The following is a 13597-nucleotide window of genomic DNA, read 5'->3' on the forward strand; positions in this document are numbered from 1 at the left end:
ACTCAAGGGTCAGATTTTTTTATCTTCATCATGTTCAGTTTCTAGATGGTATTTGCAAGCTTGGAGGTCACATTTTTTCATAACAGTGATGGAGCGTGATACTCTGTTTGAGGAAAGGCGAGTGCAACAGCCCTGTGTTTGCAATTTATATGGCTTTGCCCAGATGACCTTTTATTGTCCTGTTCCATCCAGCTCTGACATTTAGATAGGTGGTTACAGTTTAGACCTCTTAGCAAGAATGTACTTTCTGCTGCTTCAAGAATGCATCTGTTTAGTTCTGTGGTTTGGGAAATTTGTATTTGTGAACTTTCATACTTGAGATATGTTTTTGTTACTTAATGTCTTGCTGCCTCTTCACTGTGCTGTCAAGCATTGTCCTCATTAATAAAGGAAATACCGTTACAGAGTTCAAGAAATGGGAAGCTGCTTCTTTAATATTCTTCATTGAAGCAATTAACTCAAAAAATAAGGCAGATATTTTTTTTTTTCCCCTAGAATTAAACCCTTGTTTCTTCAGGTGCATTCTCATCCATTGTAGAAGTGCATCAAGAAATTCATGAGTACATTTAAAATTGAATCTAGTGAAATAGGATTGGCATTAGTAGTAGTATTTTGAGGTCAGGTTGCATAATGATAATCCTTTCAGGTCCCTAAATCTCTGAATTAATTACAGCTATAAAAATCTCATTTTAAAGCCACGCTGAAGCCTTTTTAAAATGAGAATATAGTTTCTTAAAAAACAGTCTTTTTGTTTTAATGTATAACGCATGGAGATGACACAGATTTTACACAGAAAAATTGGGCTTCAGCTATTTGTTTTTAAATAAAGACCGCATGAATGATTTTATCATTGCTCTTTGACCGGGTTTTATTCTCTCTAGTGTTCTGTTAACAGCAAAGACTGCAAATAATTCTTATAGTGGAAATAAGGCAAAATTTTGATTGCATTCTTTCTTTTGTAGAAAAGCAATAATCAGTATAACTAATTTTTAAAGGGAAAAGCAGTAGCCAGTGCTTCCCTAGAGTAACTTTATTGTGTTCTTCAGATTTTATTTCTCTTAATCTACGTTTTTCCTCCCAAAATATCTAATTGAAAAACTTTGCTTGAGGATTTTCTTCCCGTTTTATTAATAATCTAATAGTAGCATTGCCCTGAGGACATATTATTGACAAAAAGTTATCTATGCATCCATTAGTTTCTTAAACTATTGGATGTTACTCCTCAAGACTGGACTGAGTTACTATGAGCTTATTGTGAGTAAATACTGGTGTAAAACCAAAGGTGGGCTAAAGTTAAAATAGTGGTGTACTGAGATGATGAAATGTCTTTTCTTATTTAGTCTCGGTGGATTTTTACTTTTAACAGTATCTTCCAGCAGGGTGTCATCATGACCCTTCTCTATGAAACCCTGAAAAAACTGCACTCCCATCATGATTCAGTCTTCCTGGGGCTCAGGACACCGGGGTTCTGTATCTAGCTTGGCTGGTTGGATGACCTCAGGGAAGACTGTGCCCCTTTCCATGCCTCTGTTTCTTCAGTTGGGGGGGAAATGATACAATTTTCCTGTAAAGCACTCTTGACATCTAGTAATAACTGGGTGGAATCACTATTTCTGATGTCTGTATTGCTTGGGAACACTGTACATTTTTTCACATGCTTCAGTAAATATTAAGTTGCAGCTAACTAAAAACAAACAAAGCCCTGTGTGTTCAGGGACTGAAGGAGGTACAGTGCATCACATTTTTAAAAATACTCTTAAGAATGGCATTATATTATGCTTCAAGTGTTAAGAAGAAAATATTTTTCAGTTTCTTCTTCTAAACATGTTGTTTGGTGTAAAACACAAATCATCATTTTAACTCTTAATTTAATCCAAGATTGAAATAGAGGTTCATATTTTATCACATTTTCAGCATCAAAATGTAACTTGGAGGAAAACAACGTATGGGCATGAATGTAAAAAGAACTGCCAGACAACACCCATTCCAAAAAAAAAATCTCATGCAAAAAAATTTTCTAGGTATTTGTTTGGTGAGCAAACTTAGTAAAAAACATCTTTCATTTGAACATTGCTTTCATGCGTTGAGCTCTATAGTAAAAGATTGGCTTGTGATTCTTTCTGTAGCTCAATTTTTGAAAATAAATTTTATGTATTATCTCAACAGTTTATTCCTGTGTTGTGTTTAACATCGAAAATACGCTTTCATATCAGATCCATTCTGATATTAGATACTCTGTCTCTTTTTGGATTTGCTTGTGTCAATTTTGGGAAAAGACTGAAATTTTAATATATATACAGACTCTGTGCACACAGATGCAGTGATTAGGCTGCAAAATGTTTATTGTTTTTCTCTTAAAAGTTGTGAAGCAATAATAGATGATGCATGAAATAACTCAACCTGAACAGACCAGATGTGATACCTGTTTCAGCAACACTGTTAGCATTAAAGATAAAATAAAGAAATAACTTATGCTAACAAGCTTACTGTTCAATAAACTCAACAAATTCAGATGTGATCCTTAATCCTGGAGGCTTAGAATGTTTGTCTCTGTTCCTGGTCTTTATGCAGTATTGCACATCTTTTTCCAGGAAAGTCTGCCTAAGGTTATTGACCCCTTTGTAATGAGAACACAAGTGGTTTGTTTTTTTTTTTTTTTAAAAAAAGGGCAAATTTTAAAGCCTAATTAACTATATTTCAACCTTGAAAATAAATACCACATTATGTATAGCGATGTCCCACAAAGGTAGTAATTACTGCTTTGCAGTACTTCCAAGATCTGATTGAGGGAATGGCAATAAAATATTGTGTAGCACTCTAAGTGTGCATAGTGGAAATAGGCAACTCACTACCAAAGAAAGCAGGTTAATAACTAGAGATTTATTCCTAGAAAGTGAAAAATGCCATTAATTCAAATAAACATGTTATATCGCATTTGCTGCTTTTTACCAGCTTGTTTGAGGAGGAGATTATGTCATACGTGCCGCCACATGCCTTACTTCATCCTAGTTATTGCCAGTCCCCAAGAGGCTCGCCTGTGTCTTCGCCTCAGAACTCTCCAGGTAAGTTGCCCAGGCACAGCTTCTGTGAGGGCTGTACGAAACCATTTCTTATACGTGGTAAGGACCCATTCCAGATCAGTAAAGTCAGCAGAACACTCCTGCTGCCTTCGCAGAAGTCGGAGAGCAGAAACAATAGAAAAATTGTTTGACTGTATTTTTTTGTTTGCTTTCCAAATTGAAATTCACGGCAGCCTAAAGCCAAGAGCCTACTGATTGGGAACTACAACCTGTTCCCTTTTGCAGTTTCCAACTTTTAGAAGGGTAAAGTTACATGAGCTGATGCACCTTCTGAGTGGTCAGTGAGCTTGTCACTGCAGTACTTTCATTATGCAGTAGAGCCAGTCCCATAATTTAGTTTACATTATGCTGCATGTAACAACTTTCCACCTTTCTGAAGATCCAAGTTCTGTCGCTCCAGCAACAACAAAGATTTAGTCCTATTTTGAGTGAAGTCAACAAGTGTGATTGCATTTGTCAAACTTGAACCTTTGCCTTGGGCTCACAAGATGTTCTGCCAGTAGAAAAGATCGGTGTATTTGCAACTTCAGAGGTTGTGATGTTGTTTGGACTTGGAAGACATGCAAACTTGTTTTTCCCTGATGTAAAACTACTAAGTGACTGCTCATGCCAGGATCCTGATGCCTAGAGAATTAAAAATGTGAGATCTAATAACTGTACATCAAAATGCCAGTGTTAGTGGGGCTGTGGGGCAATGAGTGATAATTTTATGTAAAGCTAGGTTGTTGTCCCTCAACATGAGTTCAAAAGATAGCATATTGCAGCTGTCTGGAAGTACACATGTCCGAATGGAATGAAATTGATACTTCACATATTAACTAAGCTGTGGATCAGAACTAAATCATTTCAAATATGACAAGCTCCATTTGACTTCTGAAGGCTAAATACAGCAATTTGAAGTTTATAGATGTCACTGTTCTTAGTTTTCTCAAGAAGATAATAGGTTAAGTAAAATAAAATCACTACACTAAATCAGAAGGGGCTTAAGGAGATTTCTACAAATTTGAGAACAAAAGTATAGATAAATGGAGAATGTTTGGGATGTAAGCAACTCCAGGTAGTTCCAGACAATTAGAAGATTTTACCAGGAAAAGTACTGTGATTTTTATTCCCAGTCCACAATCATAAAAGCTTTACCTTTTCAAGAAACCAGATTAAGACCATTCATAAACATGTCTGAGTGGTAGCTTTTCCTTCTGTTGGACATAGGACCTCTGTAGGACCTATTCGAAGAAACTATCTGAAGACCTTAATGATCTTATGGCATTCTGAAAAGCAACAAAATGCAATATTCACATGTATTGATACTTTGGATACATATATGGTTTAGATACAGCTGTTTCCCTTTGTTGAAAAGAAAGGAAGAATGAAGTCTGCATGTATGCATCTTGTTTCCAACTGTAAACCTGGCAGTTTTTTATGAGTAAAACCAGTTTTGGCCTTCAGAGTTATAGTTTCTTCATTACTAGTACATGCACCACAGCATGCTGGGCAGGGCTTCACTCCAACAAAGTCATTTCAAAATGCATTCAATCTTTAACATGTGATATTCTTATCTATGCCTCAAACAAGTAGCACATAGTAAAGGATGAACAGTGATGGTTTTAATCCCGTTCTCCTTAAAATTGTAATGTCTATTCTATTTCATAGAAAGTTATAGAGACACTATTGAATCTCCCCGTCAGTCTGCAAGTACGTGTGTTTATGTTGGTGTACAAATGGCTTTTTTTATGAGAAATTGTAAATAGCTCATCATTTCTGTGGAAGCTCTCTGTTTTTTCGTCAGCTAAACTGGCTGTGCTGCACTGTATGAGGTTGCATGTTAAGGATCAGTTGTTCAGGTCAGTCACAATCAGTTGTACTTTCTCTTTTGGGAAAGATGAATAGTCATGAAGCTACTCTTTATAAATCTGCTTTAGAATATAACCTCTTTGAAAATCAAATATGATTATCACATCGCTGGCATTTTTTTAGCTCTTCCATTAACATCTTTTGTTCCTAAAGCAGAAGTAATCACTATAATTGCCCAGGAATTTCTTGGCATATGCATCTGATTTGCAGTGACGACTTGTCATGTGCTGACAGAATAACATACTGCTGATTTCTGAATCGTGAAGTAATGTGTTACCAGATTTATGTTCTGTGGTATCTCTCAGCAAAAAATTCCTTCAGGGGTTAAGATTAAAGTATGCTTTTGTTGCATTTTTTTGGTGACTGCATTTTTTGTACCTACTTTGACCCAAAGCAAAATAAACAAAGGAGGGGGAAAAGACCAATAATTAAAAGGGTGTTTACAGTTTTAAGTTTCTGTAAGTTTACTAGAGTAATTAGCTGAGTGTACCATTAGAAACCCTTGGTGCTCTCAGTAAAAGAGGATAACCACTATAGATTAATCAGTGACCATGACTTATTTTTCCAGACGGGTCCTGCATGTTCCCCTTGGAACTCTGAGGGTTCCCTGACACTTTCTATTCCTCCCACACATCACTAAGCCTAGAACAAGTGGCAAGTATCTTTCTGGTCAGACAGGTCTTTTAAAGACCTGTAAATGGCATTCAGTGTTAATACCGATCTTGCTTGTTCTCTCTCTGATCTCTGCAGAGAGATCGACTCTGCAGCTTCTTCCAGCAGCCACTTCCGCAGGATGTGCTCGTAGCCTTTTCCGTCAGACCCATATGCTTTGTGGCTAAGCAAGCTGCTCTCTTTTCCCCTGGTCTCTGCCCACAAGCTGAATGGATGCACGTTCTCTCTCATTGATCACCTGAAATGTTACATTCTCATGCCTTCACCCACAGTAGCAATAAATGTTCCTGTATTGGCTTAGTTTCATACAGGGAGCCAAAAGAAAACTCACATAAGGAACTGATTGTCACTTAAAAGACAGAAGTCCACATATACATGCTTCTAAACTGTTCATTTGTATTTCCAGTGCATTATAGGCCTGCTAAATGACCACCAGTTGCAGATAAGTAGTTGGCAACCTATGTATGCTGTAGGGCATGAGAAATTTTAAACGTCCTCTGAGGTTTTTGTGGGGTATGTCTACACAGCCATGCAGGGGAGGAATTTAATGTTATAAAAACTACGGGTGAGAAGATGAATGTAAAAGGGCTAGGATTAACTGCCTCTTTGGCACACTGTCTTGCAATCAAATCAATTGAAGTAATTTATCCAGGGAGGCAGTGGAAGTTCTAATGGTTGTAATATTCAGAATAGATCAGACTAAACACCTAGTTTGTATATACTAGGCTTGTACATGCAGATGTGGGGGTATGCCATTTTTTTGGCATACAGATCTCATCTCTCCCCGCTTTTAAGAAACTGACCCTTGAAAACAATTTTTAAAAAATAAATTCAGTTAGATGACTATTGTGTATGTTCCTGCAGTCACATGTGAAAAGTTCCACAAGCTTAAATTTGGTAGTCTTTCCATTCTTCCAATGTTTTTCTTCCTTGTACTTCCCCAAGGAAAAACTTCTGCTAGGGAATTTCCAAAAGTCTTCCTTCTTCAGCTTGATGTATTCAACAGGGCACAGCAGAGTACGGTCTGTTTATGCTTCACTTCTGAGTTCTTGTTTTTCCTGATAATATTAAAACCAGAACAGAGCAGAACATTTATTGGATGAGCTATTTTAAAGGTTAGACGTAAAGTGTACTTGACAAACAAAAGTTAAGTCCTTCCAGTTGATTGTGCTGGCTTTTTAATCCATCTTTTGCATTGACCTGAATTTGCTCTTTTAAGACATACTTTAGAAAGATGATACTATTGGAAATGAGCAACCAAAACATCTTGGGTGCACAGCAGATTTGAAGATAGGCAGCTTTTACTCTTTATGAAGGTGACTAAACCAAACACATACCATGCCTTTTGCTCTTAAGGAGTCTTTTCAGTAGAGGATGGGACATTAATCAGTTCGTGTCACTACAGCTCATTCTTTGTTTATTCCTTCCTGCAGGTACTCAGCGTGCCAATGCCCGAGCTCCAGCTCCTTACAAAAGAGATTTTGAAGCCAAGCTGAGGAACTTTTACAGGAAGTTGGAGACTAAAGGATATGGACAAGGCCCAGGGAAATTGAAGTATGTTGAAGAATCTCATGAAACTGGATTTGTTTCTCAGGCAGCTTGCCTTGCCTTGCCTTGCATGTCTACAAGCTTTTTCCCATTAGAAGGAATGCAGATGTTATGGTTACCCTTGCACTTCTTGATATAAAGCCTGTCATAAAAGACTTAGTGCCAGCATGTGATTCATAGCAGAAGATGCAGCAAGTTCTGAGCACTTCTTTTCTATGTTTCCTCCAACTATATCTTCATACAAATAATATTACCAATATGGTGCCAAAAAGCACTTTGGGAAGAGGCATGCAGAACAGGAAGCATCTGAATTCTTCCATTATAGCAGTTGCTATGATATAACCAGTTATATTTTCTCATGTCTTTTTCCATTGAAAAAACTACAATTGTACATCATTGCCCGTATTGATATCACAGTCCTCTTCAGTAGAGAGGACTCATAAAATCAAATGTTACTAAATTCTAAGTATTGCCTTAAAAACCTACTAGTATTTTTACTTCGGCACTCTGAATGCTAGAGTGCTTGGAGTGAGGTCTTCCCTCCTTTGTTTATTTGGTAATCGTGTGATTACATACTGTTATGATAAGGATCATCATCATAAGATACTTTCATAATTTTGTAAATTACCAAGTCTTGTGCCACAGCTATCAAACTCTCATAGTTTGATGCTCTCATAGTAGCCATGAGGCACTAGAACTTTTTTTTAACCATTTCTTCTATCAGAATAGGGGGATAGGGCTTTTGTTTAGTTTTTATTTCCCCCAGCCAGTCACTTCTCACATTTTGCAGGAATTTGTGCAAAGCTCAGACTTCATCTATGTGAGCTTGTTAAAAGTTTTCCACAACTGAAATGGGATTAAAATCGTATTGTTCAGACAGTCTTAAGAGGCAGGGGTTGGACATTGTCTGTCTATAATGTAATGAAATCATAAACACTTGAAGTTTAACCTATGAAAGTTTTGTCATGAATGCTTGGGCAAATAGCTGGTAGAAGAGGATGGCTTTTGCTACCTGTAAGATCCATTATATTTCTTGCACCTTTTTTTCCTGACCTATTTGCCATCACACTGTGGATTTTTAAGCAGAACATCATCTTGATTTTTGAACAGTTGGTTTTTCTGGGTTCCTTTCCCAGGCATACACTGACCTGCTCCTCTTTAAACCAGGACCCCAGCACAACTTGCATACTGCCTGGGTCCTCTTGTTGCCCAGATACGTTGCCAGTTCCTGCCCTCTCTGCTTCTGTGTCCTCTGCAGGATAGCACAGTGCAACCCCTGACTGATCTCTGCACAAGTAGTAAGGCCAGGAACGGCTTTGCAACAGGCTGTATGGAGGGGGAAGCTGCCTCTCTGCAGGCAGCAGCAGCTCCCAGCTTCAGCCTGACTGACTGATCAAACGCACACATAAGGCAGTATTTGAATATAAAGCAAGCTAAGTTTCAGGAAACTAATTAAACAGAGTTTTTTGGCAGAAGATAAAATGTTTAAGTAAGGAGGATTCTTTCACCTCTTATTTTAGATCTTTATGACGCTTCCTCACTTTTCACAGTTTTTCTTTTAGAAGATACATTGTGTTTTCACATGTGATGCTTCAGTCTGGTTTTGGACAAATAATTGCCCTTCCTACTACACTTTTTGTCCTGTCACACTTACACTGGGCATAATGTAGGGATGTGTGATTCTGGAGTTACCATTCAGTGACTTTCCCACGGTTTTATCTTTTTTCTTGTTTTTTGATTGATTTTTACATAAAGAGTTAGGTTCTTGCTTACAGTAAGACTGATTTAGAGGCCCAGCCATAAAAATGCAAATGCCCACTTCAGAACCTTTCCCATTGAAGCCTTTAATTTAAGGAAGAACTAGAGAATTAAAAAAAAAAAAAAAACCCCAAAAAACCAAACCAGAAAAACCCCACTTCTTTGTACAAGAGACATTTTATTGAAATCTAGTAGATCCTCAAGGGAGATAGACTAACAGACAGAAGCTGCCTGATCTGGATCAAATTATCCAGCAGAAATGTTTATCTATGAAGTCATTCTGTTACCTTGCAGTGTAAATAGATGTTTCCAACTGTGGTTCACATTCACAGATTTCAAAATTATTTTGCTCTTCAGATTAATCATCCGGAGAGATCACTTGCTAGAAGATGCCTTTAACCAGATCATGGGCTACTCAAGAAAAGACCTGCAGAGAAATAAACTCTATGTCACATTTGTTGGGGAAGAAGGGTGAGTAGAACAGGGAAGTAAATGTGATCTCAAAACTCAGTGTGTCTTGCAGCTGCTGTTTCACCAAACTTCTTGTGGTCTAGAGTGCAAAGAGGAAGGATTACAGTCAGGAAATGCCACATACATAAGCCTAGAACATAACAGCTGTTCAAGATGACTTTTTAGGCATTGTGAAATGTAGCGTATCCTGCCTTTGCAGAAGTAATGCATGTGTTTATGTGAATTTTCACAATAGTTGGTGTGTGTTTCAGAATGTTGCTGGGAAAGCAAAGAAAAACCAAACAACTTTCTCGTGTTATTCATATTTCTTTTCTGTCAGTGCTGACATTATATCTCCAGTGCTTGTTAAAAGACAGCTGCCATTTGTTGGAGGGAGGGTACTTCAAGAGTAGGCTAGAGGCTCAGTCCTTAAATCAGCTCTTGTCTGCGGCAATGGGAACTGAAAGCCCTCAGTGCTACAGGAGGTGCTCACTGCATCTCCAGGCCAGGGCCTGTGTCACAAATAAAACCAAGTAGGCTGTTGCTAGTTGTCAAATAAACACAAATATTCCTGAAATTTCAAAGTCACTTCAGAGAATGCTCAGTCTGTGTCTAATGAAAGTCTAACGTGTTACAGGTTGCGAGATGTGCATTGCAAAGCAAGATGTGGTTAGATTTCCTTAGCAAGTGAAACTGGAGCAATGTACTGTTTGCCTCTTTCGTCTCTTGCTTTGTGCCCCCTTTGTCAGATCCTAAGCTTACTGCCTTAGGCACAAATATTTTTATTAATATATTTTCATGAATACATCTGTTAATACATTCAAAATTGTATTCCTTGATATTTAGGAAACTGCAGCACACAGCTCTTGGGCTGCTGTAGTGTGCATTATTGCCATGCAATGTGTGAGTCTTTAAAATAGCTAGGTTGTAATAGAAACATCTCATACAAGATTAGATAAAATTAATCTGCCTTTGAAAACCTCTAAATCCTGTTGTTTGTTGAAAGTTCACCCTGAAGTGCTTAGTGTTAATAAGGACTCACTGAAGTCTTAAAATAAAAAATGTTGACAGCTGAGAGCCAAGTGTGGACTTGTTCATATAAATAATATCACCATGCTGTCTGAGGAAAAACTCAGAACTGGAATGACAAGGCTGGTGCAGGATGAGATTACACTATATTGACAGAGCAGGGTGGAGATGCAGGAACGAGACCTGTCTTACACAGCCCTACCAGCCTTTACTTTCACAGCTACAACCTCAACTCAGATCTAAAAACGAAGGGGAAAATTTTAAAATCATATGCGAGAGAGAGATTGATCCAGATAGACTGTCTCCTTTCATCAGACGTCAGGCTTTTGCAATTCATCACTCAGTACAGCAAGATGAAGAGCGATCTGGAAGTGGGGGCGACACATCCTGGTCCTATTATATCCAGCTTTACACAAGATTCTCTTCTTAATGGAAAAGAATGAGTTAGTTAAGAGCAAAGTCAAATTAAAACGACGTCACTTCTCTATTTACAAATCTGTGTTTTGAATGAAGAAAGGATGTGTGCAAACAGTACTGTTTCATCAGAGATGGTGCAAGGATATGTATCACATCAAACTATTCATTTGGCTAGGTGTAGAAAGACAGGTCAGGGTGGAGGAGAGGAGGATGATGAGGAGGAGGAATACTGAACGTTAATTGTTTCCTATTTGCTCCTCCTTTTCCTTTTTTAAGTTTTTAAGTGGGAGTTTGCTCTTGCATTTCTTTTCTTCTCAGTAAAGAGGTGTAAGTCTTGAAGTAATAGGTAATGAATTCTTCACAAATTAAAACATCTTAGTAACTATTGATTTATTAGTGTATAAATTAGTAAGTGGGGCAACTCAGATATAGTTATTGCTGTTCCTGTGATTTTTATCATAAGTCTCATAATGTTTGGTATCATCCTTGAACCTTCAATATCTACAGTCATGCAGTTGTGATGCTAGTTTAAGGTTTTTACATTCTTACTTCATGTGGTGATAAATGAAGCAAATTTTGATACCAAGGGTATGGTTCCTTAAAGTTATTTTCCCTAAGTTCTATTAACTATTAGCAGAAGCTGCTTTGCATTTACAAGTGGTAAATCTGAAGTATTAATGGTGCTTCCTAGGAGACATGAGTCATGTTGCCAACAACATACTACTCTACTCCTGAATGCCCAAATACCCCACAGTTGCAGCTGTTGTGTGGTTGCATACCTCTTGTATGAAGTTTTCTCACCCTTGTGCCAAGCCTTTAATTGTGGGATAAATCTGACTGGCAGTGCAGGACTCTCATGATTGATTTATTTAACATGACTCACAGTAACTCTCCATACAAAAGGAGCTGTATGAAATGGCTGGTAGTCAAGCTCACAGTTTCTATGCTATCTTAAGATTTCATAGTGAATCTGATTATCCCAGAAGTTTGCAAGAGTATTCCAGACGACCCTTTACTTGATCCTGGTATTTGTGCCAAGATTAAGATTCAACAGTTGTCCATGATATCAAACCGTTTTGGTTTTTTTCTGCAATTTGAGGATGGAATCTGCCCTTCTTGCCAGGGTAAGGATCTGTTTCAGTACTTCACTTCTGAAGCTTAACAGAAACGAAGTGCTTCCAAATGACTGAAGGGAAAATATTTTTTTTATTCAAGAGAGGAAAGAGGCTTTGTCCTCAACCTATAATGGTACTTTCCTGACAACTTCATCCTCAAAAACAACTCTCATCTATGTTTGTCTTCTGTAAAAGTTCATGAGCCAAAACATTAGTAGCAGGAAGCTGACCACCTCTGTGATACTTCTGTCTGTGCATTGCCTTAGTACTAAAGCAAGACCTTCTTAAAAGTCACGTATGAAATCGCCAATCTATAGAAGATGTATCTTTGTATCTGTTTGTTAGGATTTTAATAATCTCTGTTCCCCACAGGAAAATCCCTCGTTTTCTGTTTTCCAACTCTACAAGAGCATTAACTTCACACTTACCTCGTTTTGCTGGTGACCTGCAGCATAACATCAAAATTCAGTCTCAGTGCTTTGTCAGCAGTGAGTTTGTTTATGATTCAGGAAGAAGGGGTTATTTAGATTCCTTGTTCATTAGTACTGGAATCTTGAAATAGCAAAAAAAAAAAAAAACCAAAGGAAATGCACTCTCCAAAAGACATTTAAATGCACTCAAGTTTGGAAGACAGACAAGAAATTTTAGACCAAGAAAGATAAATCACTGAAGTAATCTCATATCATATTGCTAGGGAAAATAGAAATATTATCCTTCAAATTGTGCTATTGCTGCAGGTCTGCAAAGACAAAATATGACCGTTGTTCATTTTCATTCTTAATTTGTCAGATGCAGATAGGTCTAGTGTTGGCTCTTTTCATGTTTCCTGCTCCCCTCCTCCCCCAATTATTTGGTAATATTCCTGTGGTAAAGAGGCCATTACAGCTGGAGCCAAAAGTTTTGGTGAGAGCAGCCCGCATAGAGTACTTCAGTCCTCCAAGCCATTCCATTTCAGAATAGCCTTGCGAGACTTCACATACCTTGGCATTAAGCAATCTGCAGGATAAGGGTTCTGGTTAAAATTTTGTAAGATTTTAATTAAAATGTAGTGCAAGGACTATAGATTCAAAAAAAGCATTTCTTTACACACAGTGAACACTTTATAGTAATGTCAAGTTTCTCTCTAAAGGTTGGACTACAGTGGACCTTCACGAGAGTTTTTTTTCCTGGTGTCTAGAGAGCTCTTCAATCCATATTATGGTTTGTTTGAATATTCGGCCAATGATACCTATACAGTACAAATAAGTCCCATGTCTGCTTTTGTAGACAATCACCATGAGTGGTAAGAATTATTTTTCTTTTTGTTTTTCAGAAATGTTTTCTGTTGTTCCCACTTGTAGACAACTGCTCATATCTGCTCAGACATACAACATAGAATCTGATATTTTTAACCAGCAGCAAAATAATTGCATTTCTTTAGACTTTCCTGGTTTTGTTTTCTCTTGTGGTTTTAAATGTTCTTATTTCTCACAAGGTCAGCAAAACTATGATTTGGAACGTGTACCGTGGGATTGTCTCACAACACAACTCTCTGCATTTCTTGCACTTGAGCAGTCATTCCATGAAAGCAATATTAGCCTCTTTTGCATTTAAAAAAAATGAATGAAACATTGGCTTTTTTACAACGAAGGAGATTAAGGCAGATTTCAAACAGGTGTTACTGTATGTAATTTGTTT

At 37.6% G+C, this 13597-nt stretch overlaps 1 protein-coding gene across 1 annotated transcript in view; it reads left to right on the forward strand.

Annotated features, from left to right (window-relative positions):
• The window catches only part of HECW2 (HECT, C2 and WW domain containing E3 ubiquitin protein ligase 2), a 114205-nt gene that overhangs the window by 87356 nt on the left and 13252 nt on the right, over positions 1-13597 (forward strand). Inside the window, exons 18-21 of the mRNA XM_075711711.1 lie at positions 2953-3062; positions 7037-7157; positions 9267-9380; positions 13050-13202. Coding sequence (XP_075567826.1) covers positions 2953-3062; positions 7037-7157; positions 9267-9380; positions 13050-13202 — 498 coding nt within the window. The remainder of the gene's footprint in view (positions 1-2952; positions 3063-7036; positions 7158-9266; positions 9381-13049; positions 13203-13597) is intronic.

Source organism: Pelecanus crispus, chromosome 5 (genome assembly GCF_030463565.1).
Source record: "Pelecanus crispus isolate bPelCri1 chromosome 5, bPelCri1.pri, whole genome shotgun sequence".
In the NCBI taxonomy this organism is placed as follows: Eukaryota; Metazoa; Chordata; class Aves; order Pelecaniformes; family Pelecanidae; genus Pelecanus; species Pelecanus crispus.